Source organism: Giraffa tippelskirchi, chromosome 7 (genome assembly GCF_054371585.1).
Source record: "Giraffa tippelskirchi isolate mGirTip1 chromosome 7, T2T-mGirTip1v1.2.pri, whole genome shotgun sequence".
Taxonomy (NCBI): domain Eukaryota; kingdom Metazoa; phylum Chordata; class Mammalia; order Artiodactyla; family Giraffidae; genus Giraffa; species Giraffa tippelskirchi.
Window position 1 is genome coordinate 27210019 of NC_137281.1, and position 24444 is coordinate 27234462.

At 50.2% G+C, this 24444-nt stretch overlaps 1 protein-coding gene across 1 annotated transcript; it reads right to left on the reverse strand.

The window, feature by feature from the left end:
• Nucleotides 1–14775: 14775 nt before the first annotated feature.
• CA7 (carbonic anhydrase 7) lies at nt 14776–23863 on the reverse strand. Its single transcript, XM_081513287.1, has 7 exons — nt 23824–23863; nt 21078–21275; nt 17970–18088; nt 16904–16999; nt 16738–16800; nt 16057–16212; nt 14776–15553 (listed from the first exon to the last, which is right to left on the reverse strand). The coding sequence occupies exons 1-7, from the start codon at nt 23861–23863 to the stop codon at nt 15431–15433; spliced, it is 795 nt and encodes a 264-aa protein (XP_081369413.1). The 3' UTR covers nt 14776–15430.
• Between the last annotated feature and the right edge of the window lie 581 nt (nt 23864–24444).

Genomic DNA, 24444 nt, shown 5'->3' on the forward strand with positions numbered 1-24444 from the left:
ATTTATTTTCCTTTCTCCTTTGCCTTTTGCTTTTCTTCTTTTTCTCAGCTATTTGTAAGACCTCCTCAGACAACCATTTTGCCTTTTTGCATTTATTTTTCTTGGGGGTGGTTTTGGTCACTGCTTCCTGTACAATGTTATGAACCTCCATCCATAGTTCTTCAGGCACTCTGTCTATCAGATTTAATCCCTTGAATCTATTAGTCACCTGGTCGGCTGCCATCTATGGGGTCGCACAGAGTCGGACACGACTGAAGCGACTTAACAGCAGCAGCAGCAGCAACTGTATAATCACAAGGGATTTGATTTAGATTATACCTGAATGGTCTAGTGGTTTTTCCTACTTTCTTCAATTTCAGCCTGAATTTTTCAATAAGGAGCCGATGATCTGAGCCACAGTCAGCTCCAGGTCTTGTTTTTGCTGACTGTATAGAGCTTCTCCATCTTCAATTGCAAAGAATATAATCAATCTGATTTCACTGTTGACCATTTGGTGATGTTCATGTGTAGAGTTGTTTCTTGGGTTGTTGGAAGAGGGTGAGTGCTATGCCCGGTGAGTTCTCTTGACAAAACTCTGTTAGCCTTTCCCCTGCTTCACATTATACTCCAAGGCCAAACTTGCCTGTTACTCCAGGTATCTCTTGACTTCCTACTTTTGCATTACAATCCCCTATGATGAAAAGGACATCTTTTTTCGGTGTTAGTTCTAAAAGGTCTTGTAGGTCTTAAAACAGTTCAACTTCAGCTTCTTCAGCACTAGTTTTTGGGGCAGAGACTTGGATTACTGTGATATTGAGTAGTTTGCCTTGGAAATGAACTGAGATCACCCCAGCTGGTGATCCCTGGCTGGGATGGACCAGAGATGAAGCTGCACATGGCCACCAGGGGGCGTAAACACACTGCAGGAAGCGCGTGAGCCTCCCACTTTGCCTAGTTGGTGGAGAGAGAGTGTGTGTGTATATGCATGCATCCTTCCATAGCGCTTAGCACCAGGAACTGACAGTGGTAGAGAGGTTAAATGCCTTTTAAAGAACTTAAAGAGTGGTGGCTCAGGCTTAGCTCTGGATGTTGGCCAATCCTGGTCCCAGCAATTCTTCCTGTGCGCCCCAGAGCAAGCGTTTTAATCAGTCTTATCCTCAGTATCTCATCTCCCAAATGAGAATAAGAATGGTCCCCACCTTGGACTTCCCTGATGGTCCAGATGCTAGCATTCCAACGCTCCCAATGCAGGGGACCCAGGTTCAATCCTTGGTCAGGGAACAGGTTCCTACCTGCCGCAACTAAAGATCCCCCATGACAACTAAGACCGGGGACAGCCAAATAAAATATAAATATTTTTAAAAAAGAATGAATGGTGCCCATCTCAAAAGGTCTTGGGTTTAATTAAATGAGCCAGTTCATGGGTTGTGTTCACTGGTCGGTCACACCACAGGCACATGGAGCCTGTTCTCAGGGGCAGCAAAGGAAGGTACTTTAAAACAACTAGTTATTTAGTATTTTATTAAAATAAAAGCATAATGGGAAAAATCAGAACTTTGTTTAACTTCTTTATAGTTACCTGTCAATTTAGTATCGTATTGTTTTTATATATAATTACACAGGTGCACATGTACTTAGTTGCTCAGTCTTGTCTGACTCTTTGCGACCCACGGACTATAGCCCACCAGGGTCCTCTGTCCATGGGACTCTCCAGGCAAGAATACCGGAGTGGGTTGCCATTTCCTCCTCCAGAGGATCTTCCTGATCTGGGGACCAAACCTGGGTCTGCTGCATTGTAGGCAGATTCTTTACTGTCTGAGCCACCAGGGAAGCCCCAATTACACAGGTGAGGGTCCTGTAATCCTTTTGATGTATGGCTTATGTGGGTTTTTCAGCCCAGGAAGGTCCCCAGAGGAGCTACTGATGATGGGGCCCCCTATGTCTATTAGGGGGTTTCACTTCCTGTGAGGCCCAGAGCAGTTGAGCAGACGTGCACGCAGGGCTCAGGAAAGTAGGTCCTGGTAGCATCCTCTGAGCAAGGAGTGGGGATGGGTAGCAAGGTCCACAAGGTCCAACCCTCCATCCCGAGACCAGCCTCCTACCCCGGAGCTGGCCTTGGGGAGGCCCCGCCTTAGGGATCCCATCAGTCCTCCCATCCATGCCCCCACCGCCTTCAGACCATGCCCAACCTTCTACCCTCTGCTTCCCTTACCCCCCCACCCCCATGGTTCTCTGACCCCCAGATGACCTCCCCATTTGTTCCCTAGACTTGTGGTACCACCTCAGAAGGCATTTGGAGAATCTGGGGGTAGTTGTCACATGGTTGAGGAGACCCTGGCTTCTGGGACAGTCAGTGGGCTGGGAGTCCTACAGGACAGCTCACACCACAGAGGATGTCTGAGTCCTGTCCCACCTTCAAACATTTCACTTGGATATTCAGTCAAGTGAAGAAACTTTATCTACATCAGAGCCTACAAACTTGTCCATTTTATTTGGAAGTACAAAGTAAGGCTTGCACAGGTTTAGTATGCAGCAAATTATCATACTTTGTGTCATTTGGAATTTTACCAGGAGTTGTTCACCAAATAGGAAAATCTCCCCATGATGGCAACAATATCATGTTCCTCTGCTTGGAATGTGTGTGTGGCTGCCATGTTACAGGGCTTCTGAATATGGGTACGGGCACATAGGAAGACTTCTTTACATCCTTGTGCCCCTGCATTTACATACTGACACCCCTGATATTTTTATTGAAAATTACATATTTGTATATATAAATGTATCTTATTATGTACTATAAACTACTGTCCTTTATATCAGTGGTCTCTAAACTTTTTGACTCCAGCCACTGGTTTTGTGGAAGACAATTTTTCCATGGACCGGGCCGGGGAATGTTTTAAGATGATTCAAGTGAGCTTACATTTATTTCTATTAATAGGACATCAGGTCCACCTCAGATCATCAGGCATTAGATCCCAGAGGTTGGGGACCCCTGATTTATTTACAACTAAAGTGTTATGCTGATTTTTTGAAATTACATGTAGATGTTACATTTTCTTCCATTTTCATTGAAGTCTCATAATGGGAAGTATGGCATTTATTATTTTAGAAGTAGGCTCTGAGAATCTCACAAACATACTATGAGCAAAACATCCAGAAACCATGGATGTTTCTGAAATAAATGACTTTATTTATTCAGAGTTCAAAACCAGACAAATGTAGTTTATGCTATTAGAAGTCAGGATGGTGGTTACTTTGGGGAGATAGGAACTTGATGAGGACTTGGTAGGTTTGGAGTGCTGGAAATGTACTTTTGTTGATCTGGGTGCTGTTTGCACATGTGTGTTCAGACTGTGAAAGTTCACTGGGTGTATGTACTTTTCTGTATATACCCTATGTGTACGTGTGTGTTTGTTAGTCGCTCAGTCCTGTCAAACTCTTTGGGACTCCATGGAATGTAGCTTGCCAGGCTCCTCTGTCCATGGGATCCTCCAGTCAAGAATACTAGAGTGGGTTACCATGCCTTCTCCAAGGGATCCTCTCAACCCAGGCCTCCGAACCCAGGTCTCCTGCGTTGCAGGCAGATTGTTTACTGTCTGAGCCAACAGGGAAGCTGTATATACGTTATGCTTCCATGAAAAAACAATAACAGAAAACAAAGTTAACATCACCAGTAATGGGACAAGCTAGCAAAATCACGCTAGCAAAGTGATGCTCAGAATTCTCCAAGCCAGGCTTCAACAGTACGTGAACCCTGAATTTCAAGATACTCAACCTGGACTTAGAAAAAGCAGAGGAACCAGAGATCAAATTGCCAACATCTTCTGGATCATAGAAAAAGCAAGAGCGTTCCAGAAAAACATTTATTTCTGCTTTATTGACTACACCAAAGCCTTTGACTGCATGGATCACAGCAAACTGTGGAAAATTCTTAAAGAGATGGGAATACCAGACCGCCTGACTTGCCTCCTGAGAAACCTGTATGCAGGTCAAGAAGCAACAGTTAGAACTGGACATGGAACAACAGACTGGTTCCAAATCGGGAAAGGAGTACATCAAGGCTGTATATTGTCACCCTGCTTATTTAACTTATATGCAGAGTACATCATGAGAAACACTGGGCTGGAGGAAGCACAAGCTGGAATCAAGATTGCCAGGAGAAATACCAATAACCTCAGATATGCAGATGACACCACCCTTATGGCAGAAAGTGAAGAAGAACTAAAGAGCCTCTTGATGAAAGTGAAAGAGGAGAGTGAAAAAGTTGGTTTAAAGCTCAACAGTCAGAAAACTAAGATCATGGCATCTGGTCCCATCACTTCATGGCAAATAGATGGGGAAACAGTGACAGACTTTATTTTTGGGGGCTCCAAAATCATTGCAGATAATGACTGCAGCCATGAAATTAAAAGCCGCTTGCTCCTTGAAAGAAAATTTATGACCAACCTAGACAGCATATTAAAAAGCAGAGACATTACTTTGCCAACAAAGGTCCATCTAGTCAAAGGTATGGTTTTTCCAGTGGTCATGTATGGATGTGAGAGTTGGACTATAAAGAAAGCTGAGTGCCGAAGAATTGATGCTTTTGAACTGTGGTGTTGGAGAAGACTCTTGAGAGTCCCTTGGACTGCAAGGAGATCCAACCAGTCCATCCTAAAGGAAGTCAGTCCTGAATATTCATTGGAAGGACTGATGTTGAAGCTGAAACTCCAATACTTTGGCCACCTGATGCAAAGAACTGACTCATTTGAAAAGACCCTGACACTGGGAAAGATTGAAGGCAGGAGGAGAAGGGGACGACAGAGGATGAGATGGTTGCATGGCATCACTGACTCAATGGACTTGAGTTTGAGTAAACTCCAGGAGTTGGTGATGGACAGGGAGGCCTGGTATGCTGCAGTCCATGGAGTTGCAAAGAGTCAGACATGACTGAGTGACTGAAATGAACTGAACTGAATGGGACAAATCAATATCATGTGCTGAAGACAATATGGGATTGATTTGTGATATTCTCATGAAAGGTACATAACCCGAGTCTCCATGAGGAAACACTTGACAAAACCTAACTGAAGTATCCCCAATAGATGTATTCCTAGTACATCACTGGCCTGTGCTCTCCAACCATGGCACGGTTGTGAAAGAAAAATGTATGGGGGAACTGTCCAGAGAAAAGGAGACTTAAGGGACTGGACAACTGAATACAATGCATGGTCTGGGAATTTTGGTGGTTTACAAAGACATTATGGGGACAATGAGCAAAATCTGATTAAGGTACACTGATTAGATAATAGCAACATATCAATGTGAATTTCCTGGTTTTTGTTCTTGTATTGTGGTTATGTAAGAGAATGTCCTTGTTTTCAGGAAAAACCACTAAAGTATTTAGGAGTGAAAGTGTATCATGACCGCAACTTATTCTCAAAGAGTTTTTTAAAAATGTGCATATGAAGAAAGAGTGGGAGAGAGCAAATGTGATAAAACCGAGTCTGAGTGGCTGGTCTATGGGTATTCAATGTATTTTTTCAACTTTTCCATAAATTTTAAGTTATGCTGAAGTAAAGGGTTATGGGGCTCCAGGTCTGATAGTAGAACCCTAAGCATTGGCTCTTCCTTTCTCTATTCCTATGACCACCTTCTCTATTTCCTTCCTTTCTCCATTCCCAGTTCTCATGGGTGTCAGTGTGAAGAGAGGCAGAAAAAGAAAGAAATAAAGCCCGGCATTTCCTGACATGGAGGCCAGGGCTGTGTGCCATAGGTGCTGGAGGCCCATCTCTAAATATGCTAACCTACAGCAAAGCTTAGCGAAGTTGGCTGGGATTGGCAGTTCTTGCCAGTTGCCTGCCCCCTGACTTCCCTTCCTCAGCATGACCTCCGACCTCAGGGGACACTGGGATCAGGGCAGGTGCCCCAAAGACTGTAGAGCTGCCTGCTGTGCTCTGATCTGTGCCCCCAGAGTTGCCGGAGCCACCCCTGGCTCCAGCTAAAGCAACCAGGTTGGCGCTCAGCATTCTGGACCCAGCCCAAGGTCAAAGGATGCATGTGAGCAACTCTGTACGTGGCAGTCCTGAGGTCCACGGGCTGAGGAGGCCCCCAGTCTCCTTTGCTGCCCCTAGAAACCACAGGCTAAGTGTGGGGGCCAAGGTTTCTAAGGCTTAGCTGCCCCCAAATATTTTTTCAGCTCACCTGCCCCTGCCTGAAATTATACCATTAGAGGTCTGTTCTCCTAGGAGAGACCATTTCCAAACACTGACTTCTCCTAAAACACAGACCTCGTATTATAGGGAGTCATAGTTCATGGACTTGGGTAAACACATCGGATGCCTTTATTTTCCATAAATCATATGAATCCACCTCTAAGCTCCCATTACATTGGGCTGGGAGGGATTTCAGCGCAGGTGTTCTCCTGGGTTGATGAGCACTGATGAGAGCTGGGGGTTTGGGGAGGCTCTTGTGATCATCTGTCCCCGCAGGTTTTGACCCAGCACTATGTCCACTTTCAGTGTAGGGAATGCCTAGGGCGACCCACATCCTGAAAGCCAGAGCTGTCTGCCCCTCAACTCATACACAGACTAACTCTCCCCATGGGAACTCTGTTTTCCCTCTTCTCTCAAGATCTATCTTAGGCCTCTTGGGCCTCTCACTGACACAGGCCAAGTGAAGAGATTGCAGAGCAGACTGAGAGGAGGTGCTAGTCATTCCCCCATAAGGTGTTGCTGTGTGCCCCTTCCGGGGACACTTGCCTTTCCTCAGAGGACCGTTCTCAGCTGTGAGCACTGTAGCTCAAAGGGCAGGATTTCAGGCTCCACGACAGGTGTGCGTGTGTGCTCAGTCAATTCAGTCATGAATGACTCTCTGCGACTCCGTGGGCTGCAGCCCGCCAGGCTCCTCTGCCCATGGGGATTCTCCCAGCAAGAATACTGAAGTGTTATCATGCCCTCCTCCAGAGGATCTTCCCGACCCAGGGATCGAACCCACATCTCTTATTTCTCCTGCACTGGCAGGTGAATTCTTTACCACTGAGCCACCTGGGAGGCCCCCATGACAGGCAAGCAGGAATTATTTGGTATGGGGGAGATCTTTCTGCTAGATTCGGCTCTCGTGGTGGGTGAAGAGCATAGCACTGGGTGTCATAAACCTTAGATCTCCCAACTCATTTGAACAGACGCTGTTCCCTCTCTGGGCCTCAGTTGTTCTATCTGTAGAGTGGGGTCAGACCAAGAATCCTCTCGACCTGGGTGCTCTGAGATTCCCTGAGCAATTTGTTGATCACTGCCATGGCTTCCTCTGGCTGAAAAAGGCATTCCCCCAAACCTCTACTCCTGAACACTCAGGAGAAGAAGCAACCACAGCAAAAATTCACACGCCCACTCCCAGTTGGGGGCTGGATAGCTGGAGAGACAGGGCAGTGAGCCCTCTGGGGACACTCGTGCCCAGAGCAACAACAACTTGTCACTCAGAGCAGGTGCTGAGAGGAGGAGCAGGAGAGAGAGTTCCTTTCTGAAGAGCCAAGGAATCTATGGGGGCCCAGCTGATACCAGGGCTCCTGTGTACCCATGCCTTCCCTGCAGGGCTTTTCCCTGGAGGGCAGCTTAGTGGGAAAGAGCCATCTGCTTACCCTCACATGCCACTAAAGACAGGTATTTGGGTTGCAGCTGGAGAGATTTAGATTAGACTTACAGACTGCCAAGCCAGGAACTGCCAGGGCATGGGCATGAGTCCATCTCCAGGAGCCAAGGTGGGGCAGCAGGAGAAGCTGATGAATCGCACCTGCCAACATTTGCACTTGAGCCTGTGTTGGAAGGTGAATTCAGGCCAAGATGCCCAGCACTATCTGAGCCTCAGAGAGTCCTCTTCCTCTAGTCTGGGAGCCATTTAGCCCCTGCTCTAGACCTCCCAGTAGCTCCTCTTGGCCCCTGGATGTAAGGGTAGACTCCTGCCTGGTATTTGTGGCCTCCTGAGCCTGGAGATCTCTGTGTCCACAGCCACACATCTCCCCTTTGTTGATCCATGCTGGGCAAGAGCCAGACCTCCCTCCTCTCTGTCTCATAGGGTTCCCTGCTGCTGAGGTTTTTGTGCCTCCACTTGGATTCTGACAACTTTGCCCTGGCCCCCTCTTCCAGGAAGCCCTCCCGAACGAATCAAGTCTCCTCAACCAAACCATGACCCTTCTCAGGGGCACTCCCACCGCCCCCCAGTCTCTTGCCATTTGTTCCTTCTTGAGGGTCTTGATCTTTTTCCCAGTGGAACAGCAAGGGTCCTGCAGGGGGTGTCCTAGGACAGGGCCAGCCAGGCCAGACTGAGGAAGGGAGTTAGGGCGGTTTCCTAGAGGAGGGACGTCCTGACAGAGAGAGCCAAGTTGGCATCAAGTGTTCTGAGACTGCCCTTGTTGAGGACAGAGGCTTGGAGCAGATCTGACTCATGCCTGCCATCGCCTTGTCTGGCTCTGGGCCTGGTCAGAGGGCCTGCTTGGACACCTTGCTAGCAGATGGCCCGGTAAAGAGTGGCATCCGTTTCAGGCTGTGCTATCCAGTATGGTGGCCGCTGGCCACATGTGGTCTTGAGCACTTGAAATGTGGTTAGTCTGAGCCGAGATATGTAGAAAGTGTGAAATAAACACTTGCCTTCAAGAATTTAGCACCACAAATAATGTGAACTATCTCATTAATTTTTTATATTGATAATATGTTAAAATGATAAAGTATTTCGGATATAATTGAGTCAACTAAAATATAGTATTCAAGTTAAATACATTTTTTCTTTTTATCTAAAAATTTTATTCTTAAATTTTATTAATCTTCCAGTCTTATTGAGATGTAGTTGACACACAGCACTATATGAATTTAAGGGGTACAGCATAATGATTTGACTTTATACATCATGAATTGATAGTCACAATAAGTTCAGGGACCATCCATCATCTTGTATAGATAAAAACATAAAGAAATAGAAAAAAATTTTTTTTCCTTGTGACAAGAGCTCTATGGATTTACTTTCTTAACAACTTTCATATATGGCCTCCAGCAGTGTAATTATATGTATTGCATTGTACATTACATCCCTAACAATTATTTCTTTATAACTGGAACTTTGTGCCTTTTGACTGTCTTCATCCAATTTCCTCTAACCCCACACCCTGCCTCTGGTAACCACAAACTTGATCTCTGTTTTGGTTTGTTTCTGTTTGTTCTTGAAGTACAACTGACCTACAGCACTATGTTAGTTTCTGGTACCCAACATAGTGATTCCATATTTCTATACATTTCAAAATGATCACTACTATAAGCCTAGCTACAGTCTGTCATCATACAAAGATATTACATAATCGTTGGCTATGTTTCTCATATTGTACATCTCATACCTGTGACTTATTTATTTTGCAACTGGAAGTTTGTACCTCTTGATCTCCCTCACTGATTACTTTCTTCCCCCGACCCCCTTCCTTTCTGTCAACTGTTTGTTCTCTGTCTATAACTCTGTTTTTGTTTCTTCATGTTCGTTCACTTGCTTTGCTTTTTAGATTCTACATACATATGAAATCATACAGTATTTGTCTTTCTTGGATGTATTTCACTTAGTATAATACCTCTCAGCCCATATCCACATCATCACAAATCAAGACTTCATTTTTTTTTATGGCTGAGTAATAGTCAATTAAATATAAATGAAGTGGTTTCTTCCATATATTGGCAATTATAAATAATAACTAATGAACATAGAGGTACATAAATGTTTTCTCAGTAGTAATTTTATTTTCTTCAGATAAATACCCAGAAGTGAGACTGCTGCATCAAATGGTAGTTCTAGTTTTGATATTTTGAAGAATCTCCATATGGTTTTCTGTAGCGGCTACACCAATTGACATTTCTATCAACAGCGCAGTGAAGGTTCCCTTTTCTCCACACCCTCGCCAACACTTATTTGTTGTCTTTTTGATAACAGCCATTCTGACTAGTGGGAGGTAATATCTCATTGTGGTTCTGATTTGCGTTTCCCTGGTGATGAGTGATGTTGAGCATCTTTTCAAATGTCTCTTGGCCATCTGCCTGTCTTCTTTGGAAAAAATGTCTGTTCAGATCCTCTGCCTATTTTTTAATTGGGTTATTTGGTTTTATTTTTTGTCTGGGTCTTCTTCACTGTGCATGAGCTTTCTCTAGTTGCAGTGAGCGAGGGCTCTTCTCTAGTTGTGACATGTGGGCTTCATTGCCCTATGACATATGGAATCTTCCCAAACCAAGGATTGAACCCATGTTCCCTGAGTTGACAGGTAGATTCTTAACCACTGGGCCATCAGGGAAGTTCTATTTGTTTTTTTATTTATTTTTTGGTGTTGAGTTGTATGAGTTCTTTTTATATTTTGGATCTTAACCCCTTATTGGATATATTGTTTGTAAATATCTTCTCCCATTCAGAAGGTGGCCTTCTCATCTTGTTGATATTTTCCTTCACTGTACAAAAGCTTTTTAGTTTGATGTAGTGCTATTTGTTTATTGTTGCTTTTGTTTCCCTTGCCTGAGGAGACATATCCAAAAAAATATTACTAAGACCAATGTTAAAGCAAGTACTGCCTTGGTTTCCTTCTAGAAGTTTTATGGTTTCAGGACTTATTTTTAAGTCTTTAACTCATTTTGAATTTATTTTTGTGCATGGTGTGAGGGCATCATCCATTTCAGTTCTTTTTCATGTAACAGTCCAGTTTTCTTAACACTATTTATTGAAGAGATTGTCTTTTCTCCACTGTATATTCTTGCCTCCTTTGTCATAGATTAATTGCCCATATAAGTGTGGGTTCATTTCTGGGTTCTCTATTCTGTTCCATTGATGTATAATCTGTTTCTGTGCCAGTATCATACTGTTCTGTATGGAGTATACTGTAGCTTTGTGGTATAGTTCAGGGAGTGTGATGCTCCTAGTTCTTCTCTCTCAAGATTGTTTTGGCTATTTGGAAGTCTTTTGTGTTACCATACAAATCTTAGTATTATTCATTCTAGTTCTGTGAAAAATGCCACTGGTATTTTGATAGGAATTGCATTAAATCTGTAGGTTGCTTTGGGCAGTATGGTCACCTTAACAGTATTAATTCTTCCAACCCATGAGCATGGTTTATCTTTCCATCTGTTTGTGGCATCTTCAATTTATTTCATCTGTGCCTTATAGTTTTCTGAGTACAGATCTTTTACTGCCTTAGACTTATTCCTAGGGGTTTTATTCTTTTTGATGTGATCATAAATGGGAGTGCTTTCTTAATTTCTTTTTCTGATAGTTCATTGTTAGTGTATAGAAATGCAACTGATTTCTGTATATTAATTTTGGATTCTGCAGCTTTACCAAATTCATTGATGTGTTCTAGTAGTTTTTTGGTGATGTCTTTAGGATTTTCTAAGTCAAGTATCATGTCATCTGCTATAGTGATAGGTTTACTTCTTCCTTTCCAGATTTGGATTCCTTTTATTTCTCTTTCTTTTCTGATTGCTGTACCTTGGACTTTTTTTTACTTTTAAAAATAGAGCTACTAGAAAAGTTTTAATTACATGTGTAACTCACATTATATCATTTCCATTTTACAGAGGCAGACACAAGCATCAGAGGGCTTGAGTGACGTGTGGTGCAAAGCCCAAGTGTGGAAGTCAGTGAATCTGCTTTAGAATTTGTGAGCAGAGAGGACTCCAAAAAGATGCATTCCTCAGGCCCTTTGGCTGTGGGACAAATACCTTCCAAATACCTTCCATGCTCAAAGAGTCACATTGCCCTCCTCCTCGGAATCTTAACCAACCAGCAGTATATTCTGCCTTTGAGGGTGGGCTTGGAGTTGAAGCTGTCACCCATGGACACGGGAGGCTCCCCAAGATGCCCAGACTGAGCAGATACCAGTAACTGACCTCCCTCCCCAGTTCCAACTGCAGCTGGCCAGCCTCTGCCCTGCCCCAGGCCCCATCAGCTTGAACTTCATTGTAGCCCCCTCCCAGACATCAACACTGTCAGCCACTCTGTCAGGTTATCTTGCACCCTCTACCTCAGACCCACCTCTGTCCCTGTTCCCAAACATTGCTCAGGCCGCAGACCACGTTCCCCACAGTTAAGCATCCTGGTTAGTGGTTGTTCCTGGCCAGACCTTAGTGGGTCCCTGCCCTGGCCCCTGCAGCAACAGATGTAGAAATGACCTTTGGGTTTGGGAGCAAGTTCTTGGAAGTCTGGGTCTTCACAGCCATACCACCTCCTGAGATGGGGTGAGGCCAAGAGAAGGGAGATGCTCTGGAGCCCAGGAGGTGCTTTGGGGGGAAGATTGTGCCCCCTAGCCTGGGCACAGGCTCAGCATGCTGTGGCCACTTGCCTGGGCCCTGCAGTCCAGATCTCTTAAAGAGTCACCCTGGCTACCCTGGGAAGGGGTCACTGGGGTCTTGGGAGTAAGCAGAGCCCATCTTGTCTTGGGTACCCTAAATGTGCCCAGCAGTGCCTCCAGGAGGCAATCTTGCCACGGATAAGGATTCAGGACCCAGTCCTGTGTCCCTCGAGGTCAGGTCTGCTGGAGGCATTTGGGATCCAGCCGGGGCATCCCATTTGAATGTGATAGGGTCAAAGCTTGCACTGTAATTATAGCGAAGGAGGCCACTTTTGGTTTTAAAATAGTTTTAAATTAAAAAAATGAATTAAGTGGAAGGATGTAAGGCGTGAGGAATCTTGGCAGCCTTGGGATAATTATTTTAAAACCAGCTCCCATTTCTCAAGTCCTCTGCAGCGCCAGGCCTATGGTGCCGCCATCCCTGGAAGGGCAGCCAAGATCTCTGGCAGGGCCGGTGGTATCAGGGCTATTGTACCACCTCCAGGTGGCCACCGCTTTGCTCATCCCTCCCGCCCTCAGGCCCAGCTGTTCTGGCAAAGAGCAGGCAGGTTATCAGACAAATCTAGCTTCAAATTCTGCTTGGCCACATGTCTATTTAACCTCCCGCAGCCTCATCTTTCTCATCTGTAACATGGGGATAATGACAGCTCTTGGGTCATAGGGAGAGAGTCAGACACCTTCCCCAGGCCCTTTACCTGCCTTCAGAGGTGCATTACTAGCGTATTACTAGTACGCTAGTACTAGTAAATTACTTCCCCCAAGCTGAGCAAACGCTGTCCTCCAGACACCATCCCTTTAACCATCACCAACGTGGAGGGAGGAAACAGTCCCTAGATGAGGCCAGGAATGTCTGCAGGAGTAAAACTGTTTGACCCTGCGCTGGAGCAGTCCTTGGCAAAGGACCCTGTACCTCCTGTGCCCCAACACACTGGGGAGAGCATGAGAGTGGAAAGGGGGATTCTCAAGAGACCAAACCTCTCCCTCCCCTGCCTCTCTGGGATTGAAGCTAGAGGTCTGAGGCCCAATTTCACTCTCTCCTCATGGCCTCAGCCAAAGCCCAGAAGTGTCCCGTGACCCTGGAGTGCCCTTCTGGTATAGTGACCACAACAAGCTGTGGCCAAAGTGAGTATACTGATGCACCCCCACCCCAAGGATGTACCTTGGGGCCTGCAGTTTGGCCTCCTTCCCAAGGATGTTCAGGCACATCTTGAACATGCCTCCTTCCCAGGCATGCCCTGGTTCATCTCTCCAAACACCTTGACCCTGCTTTCCCTCAGCTCTCCCTGTCTTTCCCTTCACAACCTCATGCATACACTTGCTGTCCCAGTTTTGCTACCCCCCCTCACTCCTCAGTGCCCCCACTGTCCACCATCTTCCCTGCTTTGGCTCATCAGGGGCGCAGCAATGTCCAGCGAGGCACTTCAGGTGCACATTTAAGGAGACGTGCACTCTCAGCATCATTCAGATGCAGGGTTGGGACCTGAGGGTGCATGCCTCCTTAAATTTTGCACCCTGAGAGATCACTTCTCTTACCCCAGCCCCACCCTGGCCCTGCCTCAGACTCCTCAGACCCCCGACCCCCCACCCCCCACCCCACCCCCACCCTGGCACCTTTCCAAACACTCTCATTAGGTGTATCAGACCCCATTCTGTGGCTTTCCCTCTCAGCAACATCTCCCCAGGGTTGCGCACTGGTTCTGGGCTGGATCTCTCACTAAGTACCCTCCCCTTCCCGCCCCTTGGCTTCACCTACCTCCTTGAATGAAGATGCTCCAAACCTCCCTCCACCCTCTACCTCTCTTCTTGGCTCAGACTCCAACACCCCACTCCTTCCTAGCACTCCTTTCCAGGGCCCCACCAATGCTGTGTGTCCCTCCTGGTCTCCTCTTGCCCAGGATTTCCTGTCACCTCTCTCTACCCAGGGACATACCCTGCACTCCCCCCACCCCCCTCCCTCATAGATAGCCGAATGTTATCTAAATCTCTCTCATTCAGCCCCCTGCTCCCAGCCTCCACCATCCTGTATTCTTTCTCCTGGCCGCTGGCCACCATCTCCCCCTGCTGCCACCCCTGCCTGCCCCCTGACACTCCCCAGGGATCTCCCCCTTTGCACATCCGGCCTCACCCTCCCTTTACTCCAGATCCTTCCTGACTCCCATGAGCCTTGGAGAGAGTCCCAGGCCCTCCCCCAGGGCTCCAGCCCCCCTGGTGCTTCTCCACTTCACAGACACCCTGGGCTCTCACCTGGGAGCTGGCACCTCTGCTCTTTCTGCTCAAACACGCTTTTCCCATCTCTCTGCCTTGGAACACTGGTTGGAATTTAATTCCTTCACCAGATGAAGATATCACAGTCTGAGCTCAGTGCCCATGGCCCTCTGAACATCCCATGCTTGACTTATCACCATGGCCTCTCCGATGTCCAGAATGGTAGTTGATAGAACACAGGCACTCAATGGGTATTTGTTGCATGAATGATTGAATTTATTAATCACTGCATGGATGGATCGTCATGTAGGTGACTTTGGTGGCTGGGTGGGGATGAAAGGAGATACTACATAAGCTGTAGCCAGTGCCTGCCTACGGCAGCAGGTGGCTGGAGGGAGAAGGCCACGTCACCCGCAGCAGGCTGAGTCCCAGGTTTAATGGCCTGGCAGTGAGGTGCGTGCATGGCGGAGGCCCGCAGAAGAGGTAATGCTGAGAGGGCAGCTCTGCCCACTCTTCTAATTATTGCTTGAGTCTTTCCAGGAGTGCCAGCTGCCTGCCCCAGAGAGTTTGGTCTCATCCGTCACAGTGTGAGCTCGGGGTAGGGTTGCTGCCACTGCCAGTGGGGAAGACAAGAGGAGTTTCCCAAGGGCCTCTGGGTCTTGGAGGGCAGAGGCAGCCTCAGGCTTGGATCACACTCAGCTCAGGTCCCTTCCTGTCCCCAGGGCGGCTGAAAGGTGTCCCCTGACTTGAGGGTCCCATCATGAAGCCTCCAGCATGGCCAAGGAACAAGCCAGCTGGAGGAGGGTCCACAGCAACCCCAGGCAGGGAGCCTCGGATGGTTTGGTGTCTGCTGACATGGAAGCCCTTGGGAAGATGGTGCCTCGGTGACTGGCTGGGCAGGTAGGCAGCTCAGGCCTGGAAGGAGGCCTTGACCACACGGCCCTTCAGTGGCTGTGGCGGCCGGAAGTTGTTCACCATGTGGATCCTCTCATCCTCCTCTGAGGTGAAAAGCAGGCTCCGGAATTTCTCCATCTTAAGGCAGAAGAGATACTCAGGGCAGAATGGGGGAGCTGTGGTCCCCTCTGACCCCAGACACATCATCTGGCATACCCTACCCAGCCAGCTCTGCCCCTCTCTCCTCCTGCTCCGAGGGCTTGTCCCTACGTCTCCCCACTCATTTCCTGTTTGGGACCCCCAACCTCAGTGACTTATTCACTAAAGAGCCTCTGAACCTGGGTCCTGTTCCATGTAGCTCCAGTTCCAATCTTTGCTCTAGCTAAGAATCATCCGCAAATGCAGCATTCAGATTCTAGCACACTAGGGGCGGTCCCAGAATCCAGGGATCTCTCCTTCTAGCCTGTGTCAAGGTCCTAATGACTAACAACCAAGCTGACCCCCACCCAAGAATCTGAACATTTATTAGCAAAAAATGGGAACTTTGACGGTGGGACCGCAGGCTGTGGGCTGCTATGGTCATGCTGCCCAGGTGTGCCCGAGTGTTGCCCCCCTCCATCTGCTGCTCTGGGAGGACTCACCTGCCTCTCAGAGATATGGATGGGCTCCCGGAGCACAATCCAGGTGACGCTCTCGCTCAGCGGTGGTGTCGTCAGGGACCCGGGGTAGGTCCAGTAGTGCCGGCTGGCAGGCAGGAGGCACTTGGGGTTGAAGCAGCTGAACTGGGCCTTGGTGCCCTGGGCCAAGGTGGGGGACCCAGGAATCAGCATAGACCTCCCACCAGGATGAGAGCACCACCCTCCCAGCCCATTTCTGTCAATAGGATTTAGGCTTATATGGACCACTGATGCAAATTGTGGGCAAATGTCTGTGATCCTAGAGGCCATCTCCCAGCCTGGCCGGCCCTCTCCACCCATCCTTTTGCATTAGAAAGCTGTGGTTCCTAAACTCTTGGGGGCAACATGTTCTCTCCTTTGCCCTCGACAAACCTTAGTGGTGCTGCCTGTCAGAGGACCATCAATGTGATAAGCATCTTATGAATCCTATACCCAACCAGACGGCACGCTGGGCATGCAGTGGGGTCATGGATCCTGATGACGAGGAGTCAATCGCAGCGCCCCACAGCTGCGGACCTGCACCCTTCACCTCTGCAAGGGTCTGCTGCCAGGATGGAGGATGGGAGGGCGCACTCAATGATCTAGCCTGGTCCTCCCTTCACTCCCAGGCTGCTCTGGATCAAGGGCACCAACCCCTGGTCTCACCTTAAACCGAACCATGTAGAGCGCATCTGTCAGACGGTTCATGCTGGGGTGCTCGTCCCCTGTCTGTCAGAGAGAAGGCAACGTGAGCCCAGAATTCACTGTGTTCTGGGACTAGGGGTGGCACCAGGCCTCCCATGGCCCTCTGGGCCCCAAGTAACCCCCTCACCTCCAGGAAGACACCGACCACAGCCAGGCCATCGGGCGCCGAGGCCGCCTCCCCAAAGGTGCTGTACTTCTTGGCGTTCCAATGAACCAGGTGCAGCTACAGGGAAACAACAGGCCAGGCCAGGCCAGTGCTTAGTGCCTCCCAGGGTCCGTGGGAGTTCAGGGCTAGGCTTCCCTCATTCCCACAGGACTCCTGGCCCCCCTGCAGGAGGGGCTCCTCTGGGAGCCATGGGTCAAAGACAGCATTTACCCTGTTCTGGGTCTGACCCTTTCCTGAGCCCCAAGGGACCAAAGAGCTCAGGCTCTGCCCTCCATGAACTGTGAAATAGATAATGAGCATCTAACGTGACACCTCCCTGAGGAAGTGGATCCTGCAGCTGAAGCCAAAGAATCAGAAGAGGGTTACCTGATGGAACTCTCAGGGCAAGGTATTTCAGGCAGAAAGAACAGGATAGGTAAATGCCTAGAGGTATGAAAGAGCCAAGCTTCCCAGGTGGCTCAGTGGTAAAGAATCCGCCTGCCAATGCAGGAGACACAGGAGATGTGGGTTCGATCCCTGGGTCCAGGAGATCCCCTGAAGAAGGAAATGGCAACCCACGCCAGTATTCTTGCCTGGAGAATTCCATGGACAGAGGAGCCTGGCGAACTATAGTCGATGGGGTTGCAAAAGAATAGGACAAGACTTAGCGACTAAACAATAACAACAGCAACACGAAAGAGCCAGGTGTGGGCAAGGGATTCATTACATGCATGTCAGTATGAGAAGAGGTCAAGGTGAGACGAGGCCAGGCAAAGCCATGTCACGCAGGCCCTTGAATGCCAGGCTTAATCCTTGATGGGTTGTTGCAAGGCTGTGATGGGATTGGATTTGCCCTTCAGAAAATGCCTTCTGGACACACAGATCAGCACAACAGTGGGCCAACTTCAGGTGGAAGACCCTGTGCTGAGGGTGGGTGGAGGTCCCCTAGGGGACTTCACTCCCTCCAGTGCCCCACACTGGGCACCTAGCAAACCCCTGACTCCCCAGTACCCCACTCCTTCCCCCAACAGGCAGAGGAAAGTCTTACCTCACTGGGGAATGACTTGCCATCCACCATGTGCTCCGAGCCCACACTGTGCTTCTTGCCCCAGTGGAAATGGAACTGCTTAAGCCGGTAGGGCCCATCCAGGGGGCCCCCAGACACCACTGCGGGGAGAAGCAGGACCTGTAGCAATAGCCGTGAGAGACCCTGCACTGCCTGAAGGCAGCAGTACTAGCATCGGGACGGTGCCCAGGAGGGGGATAAACTTTTCATTTGGAACATTCCTGGGGCTAAGTGGACTTGGATCAGTCCCCACGCAGTTCCCAATGCCCTTGACTGGGCCAGGGCAGAAATCCTGGAGGCCTGTAGGTGGCAGAGGAGTCTGGTACTGACAGGGTATAGCCTTCCATCAGGCTGCCTTCTCCACTCCTGCCCACTTTCCAGTGGAAGCTGCGACGTTGCCTCTCAGACCCCCTTTGCCACTAACGGTAGACGTCCCGTGCCTGCAGCCCTGACTCAGAGCTGGGTCAGACAGATTCTCTTCTTCATTCTTCATGGTAACTCAGAAGAACAGAACCTATTATTATTCCTAGTGTATAAAGGAGGAACCGAGAGACAGAGGGCAAGGTCTTTGCCCAAGGTCACACACAGCAAGGCACTGAGCTAAGATACAGGCCCACATCTGCTTCATGTAAGTCCAGAGCCCAAGTCCCTAATCACCAGGCTGTGTTGCCTGCCCAGAACCTGGTGGCTTCCCAGGACTTGATGTCCAGAGGCCAGCTCCTGAGGGTCTGCACTCCAAGGGTCAGGCCCTGTCTTGACCAGAGTCCCGCCCTCATGGCCTCTTTCGCAGGGCCAATTTATGCTGGTTTTGTGACTTTCCTACTCTGATACCCAGTGAGCAGAGGCCACACATAAGGCCTCCTGGGACTGATTGAATTTCTAGCTGAAATAGATCTAGCAGTGGAGGGATCCCCAGCCAGCCTGAATGTGAGCTCCTGGATCAGGTGACAGCCCTGGGCTCAGAGTTCCACTAGGCCCCTCTAGGATGGGTGACAAGGGCAGGGCCCTGACCCCTGTGGGCCCCTCGAGGAGGAGGATAATGGGACAGCGCAGAGGCCCCATCTCGCTGTCCTGCCTCACCTGAGCAGCAGGTCTGTCCATGGCAATGCTGGGTGGTTAACTGAGCCTGAAGGTGGTAGCTCTGGGTTGAGGCCCAGTGAGGATGCCTCCATCCTGGGGAGGGCCTATAGACTGAGCTCCTGATATGGACTGTGGAGGTTCACTCTTCCGAGCATGACCCACCTGGGACTCCATAGTGCAACCTCTTAGAGAGTGACCTCCCTCTTTAACCCGCGAGCTTGGCTCCCTCAGCCTGCTCTCTGCATCATGACCACAGAACACACTGCCATTCACGGTGTACTTACTATGTGTTCAGACACTCTGCAGATATCAACCCCCACAGTGGCCTAGAGGGGGACACATTGTTACCCCCCTGGCCAGATGTGGGACATACTCGGAAAGGTAGGTCTCTTGCCCAAGGTCACATAGCTGAGAAGTGGCAGAGCCTAAACTCTCTCAATCCTAAGCCTACTTTCTTTCCACTGGGCCCCTAATCCCTCAGGCCTGGGCATTCTATTAGGGGAGGGAACCCCAGCCAGGCTAGAAAGTGAGCCCCTGGATCCATGGTCCAGAGGAATGCTCCCTTGGGCCTTCCCTACCAAGAGTGTCCTTCGCTGAGGTACTTATGTCTGAATTGATCCCTCAGTGCCCTCTGAAGGTTATTCGGAAGGTCCAGTCACTTGAAAACTACTCCTTCATAAACTATAACCTTAGGGGCTTCCCTGGTGGCTTAGCGGTAAAGAATCTGCCAATGCAGGAGATGCAAGTTCGATACCTAGGTTGGAAAGATTCCCTGGAGAAAGAAATGGTAACCCACTCCAGTATTCTTGCCTGGGAAATCCCAAAGGACAGAGGAGCCTGGCGGGCTATGGTCCACGGGGATGCCAAGGGTTGGACACGACTTAGTGACTAAACAACAACAACAACAATGTCATCAAGAGCCCCATGTCCCTCCCCAAAGCTCTGGGTGAGAGTCCTTTACTTAGAATTCAGTACCAGGAATGCTGTGTCTCTCTTCTGAGAATCTGCTGGATTTCCTCCCTTCTGCAGCAAGAATTAGGGTAACTGATCCTCTTTGCCTTTTTTCTTAGCCTACCAGAGAACTCGGGACTAAGCAAATAAGATCATTTCTATCTGGCTTTCCTCCTCTTGTCTGCCTTTTGATTCTCTATTTGAAACCTGAGTTCCCCTGAGTACTTTCCTTGCATATATGGGGGCAGGGGTAGGAGAGAGAGGGGCAGAGTACCAGTCACTTCCTTATGTAAGAAACTTTAGCAGGTTCCTTCCTTGTCCCACTTGACCCCTCACAGGCCTGGTCATAAGGACAAAAATCCCTATACTAAGGAGCACTCCCAAGCCTTCTGTCTAGGAACTTATCATGGAGGAACCCTCTAATCCCAGGACAAAGAGACCCTGGAAGGAGCTGCCACAAGCTCCCACTGGGCTTTCTTTGATCCAAGATAGTTGGGATTTGAGGCTGTAGGTGGGCTGGAGACTTCGGAGCAGGATCAGGCAGGTTCTGGCCCTCCCTAGCTCACTAAGTTTCTGCTAGCCCATCTTAGAGGTAGGTTCTTAAGAGGAATAAACCAACTGCCTATGACCTTAACAAGGGGCCTGGCACGCAGAACATTTTAGCTCCATTCTCTTTCTGCTGGGCTTGGCCAGATCACACAGAGAGGAGGGTTTGGCCTTAGGCCACACAGCAGGTCAGTGATGGGGCAGGGAGTGGAAACAAACCCTACCTCAAGCACTAAATGAAAGAGAAGAAAGAGAATTAGTATTTCTTGTGCATCTACTACATGCCAGCACTATAGATATCACTCCAGGTTTTTCATTTTTCCTCTCTCTGACCCCAGGGAGGGAAACAGAGTCTTAATGCCCCCATTTTATGCATCAGGAGACTGAGGCTTCACAGCTGGTGAGAAGTGGAGCCTTCCTTTCCCAGCATGGTATTCTGCCCTTCTTGAGCTTGCCCCAATCAGGTTAGGATCTCAGGGAGAAGAGTGCCAGGGGCCAGCAGGGGCCACTTACCAGTTCGGTCATCACTGTCATTGAAATCCACTTGGACAGAGTGGCCATTGTTGGCGATGCTGAGGGACATGCAGGACTCATAGGAAATCTCCAGTGGCTTCAGGCTGGGTGAGTACACAGCCTGGCTAGATACGATATTGATTGGTGACTGGCGATCTCCCTGGGCAATGGGATACAGCTTGTGCCAGTGTGAGGGGCCTGCAGATGGTGGGGAGAGGGCAAGGACTCAGGCCAGCCCGGATCTCAGAGCTGCAGACGAGGGCATCTGTGGGGGATGGTCTCCGTGCTATATAGTTTCAAAGGTCAGCCCCTGCTATGGAATCGCATGGTCTGGAGCGTCACTCCCAGCTCTGCCACTTTCCCTCTTAGCCTCCACTTTCTTGTCTGTGAAATGGCCTCCCCAAATCTCTCTACTCATAGCTGATAGGAGATCCAGAGAGCTAATGCATGGAAGGGAGCACACAAAAGCTACAGGCTCAGGGGCAGTTTGGGGTAGTGGGTCCTCCCCAAAACCCAGCATATGTTTAGAGAGATCCCCAGGGCCCCGAGGTCCCTGACCTGACCCTACCAGGTGTCTGGCCTCTTCATACATCTGACCAAGTTCCAGTCGGTGTTCATAATAATGATAACAAAGCTCACATCAACTTCACTTTGGCTCTATGACATGCATTTGCTTCTCATAATAGCCTTGTCAAGTAGAGACAAGTGTGATTCCCATTTCACAGATGAGGCCACTGAGGGTCATTTGTGCACGTGCGCATGCACACTTGGGTACAGGAGTAAACACACAGTGTGTCCATGCCTTGCCCCCAGCTGCCCTCCTTGGGCATGTGCAGGTCCAGGGAGATTTTCATGTGCACACACATATGTGCACAGTGACCTGAGCTCACTGCATCCAGAGCAGTCAGGCCTAGTAACACATGTGTAAAAACGTGCAGCCCTTCCAAGTATCTCTGACACACACATATGTACCCTCACACATAGATACCTCCTGTTGCAAACCCAGGTCTGCACTAAGAGACTACAGCAAAACACATGCTCGTGCACACACATGCACACCTGTGTGCACACCCACGAGCACCCACCACCTGCCTCCCAGAGATTCCATCTGCAGCCGAGAGGCTCGGCATCTCCCTGGGGAACATCCTGAGATGCAGCCTATTTTTAGAGCCACTGCCGGCTGGTGCTTCTCCCCGTTTTTGGCTTCTTAAGTTTTCCTGAGAAAACAGCAGCAGGTGCCGACAGAGCTGTGTCCCCAGCGGATGACTCAGAAGCGTGGCCCAGACCCACTGTGGGTTATTTTTGAAGTCCTGTGTGCATGCCGCATGCCGGCACCTCCACCCTCTGTCCCTTCCCGCCCTCGCTGTCCCTAGGCTGGGTGACCCAGGACTGGGTGAGGCACACAGCAGCTTCAGGGAGGCCAGCTATGGGGCAGACCTAACGAGATACTGGACATTCAGTGCTGGTGGTCAGGACTAGCAAGAAGGCTAGCGTCAGGGGACTTTGACTCTGGGGGAGGCACCCAGAAGCTGGCTGGGAGCAGGAGCTTGGGGGTGGGGGGAGAGAATCTTCTAGGAGGGTTCTATCAACCTGCCCCTTCTCTGCCTCTCCCTACATCTCTGCAGATCTGTTGCCTTTTTCTGAAAATCTCTTTCTAGCTTTCTCATGTCCAAACGGGGTTTTCCCCTTCAAAATATGCTCCTGTGTGCTTGGGACCTCAGAGCGGGAGCAGAGACCCCACAGCACCTCCCTAACTCTCTCTGGCCCAATTGTAACCTCCAGACCCCCAGACTTGGTACCCAGGACCCCCATCCACCCCTCACAGAGTGCCTGCCTCTCTGCAGATAAGTGGGGATGAGGGTGTTCCTCCCACCAGCACTCCCTTTCTCCCCACCCCCACCTGCCTTGCCTGGGTTTCCTCTGGATCTTGGTTCCTCGGAGAAAGCTAAGAACCCTTATCCCACATCCCCACCCCAGCTTGGTAAGAAATAGCCCCAAAGGAACTGCCCTGCCGCAGACCCACACTCAGTCGGTCTGGCTCTCACGGTCTGCCTCTTCTCCTTTCCTCTGCATCTTAAGGAAACTGAGGCAGGATCGAGGAGCTATTCTCCAGGTCAGACCAGGAGGCTGACGTGGACCACTCCCATGCCTCACACCGGGACATGCTCAGACACCCTGCCGGAGGCAGACACGCAGACACATCCGTGCGCCCTTAGGTGCTCCCTTCCTTCACATACCTGCCGACTCGAAAGCGCGGACACTTTGACGGGCAAACTCTGCCGGGGACACCGCGCCCTTGCCCACGCGGAGCCCAGCTCCCCGGAGGTCACCGCACACCAGCCGTGCGCGCTCCCCACACAGACACCGCGCAGCGCACTGCGTTCGGACCGCCCCCAGCTGCCCTGGGCTACCTCCACCCGCTGCGCATTCCGGCGGGGGATGAGTGAGTGAGTGTCCGGCCCAGGTCCCAGCGAGCTGGGTCGTCAGGGGCTGCGCGGAGGAGGAGGCAGGACGCTCTTGGCCGCGGGTGGCTCGCTGGCGGTGGGGCGGGCCGGAGAGCAGCGCGCACTTTGCGCCAGGTGCGGGGGAGCCAGGGCTCTGACCCGGCAGGTGGGCCGGGCTCTGGGGGCTGGATGGGCGAAGGGTCCCCATCTCGCCTGGAGGATAGGGGGCTTGCAGGTCCCGCTGGGTGGGAGGGTCAGGGGCAAGTCCCAGTGGATGGGGGCCGGCTGGGGTCTGTGCCTACCGTCGTTCTGGCCGTAGCCCCAGCCGTGGTGGCCGGTCATGCCGCTGCCGTCACCTGCCGGCTCGGCTCAGTTCTGCTCGCTCGGGCTGCGGCTCCGGCCCGCTCGCTGCTGCGGAGCAGCCTCTTAAAGCGGCGGCAGGCGGGAGGAGCGGTTCCCAGGGGACCCGCCCCCCCACCCCCCAGTAGGGCGAGAGAGGCCGGCCCTGCCCCGCCCTGCCCTCTCCCACCCACCCCGCAAGCCATTTGAGCCCTGAGTTGAGATGCGGGCTGTGTGGGGGGTGTCAAGGGGACCTAACCCTACCCCCACCCTGGCCCTGGCCAAGCACTGTTCCTTCTTCCTTCCAGCACGTGTACAGCCTCTGGGGCAGGAGAAGCCACCCATCATGAGGGCCGCCTCCGTTTCTCCACACCCCATCCATCCCCCAGGCTTGTCCCTGGCGGGTAAATCCCACCACCGGAGACCTGGGCTCTGGGCTCCGAGTCCTCTTGGACGGGGGCCCCTTGAAACTGCAAATTGCACTGACCATCAAGTGTCCAGGAGTGGAGTTTCCCCTGTTTGGGGAAGGATCCAGGTGCTGGGCCAAGCTTTGGATTCTTCCTGTTTCCTAACCGTCTCAGCTT

Excerpts from the sequence above, each read along its gene's own strand:
- CA7 (XM_081513287.1), bottom strand. The coding sequence starts at position 23,863 with ATGACCGGCCACCACGGCTGGGGCTACGGCCAGAACGACG. Across the intron at positions 16,801-16,903 it reads TGGTCGGTGTCTTCCTGGAG|ACAGGGGACGAGCACCCCAG; the intron begins GTGAGGGGGTTA and ends TCTCTCTGACAG. Across the intron at positions 15,554-16,056 it reads TCCATATCTCTGAGAGGCAG|ATGGAGAAATTCCGGAGCCT; the intron begins GTGAGTCCTCCC and ends TTCTGCCTTAAG.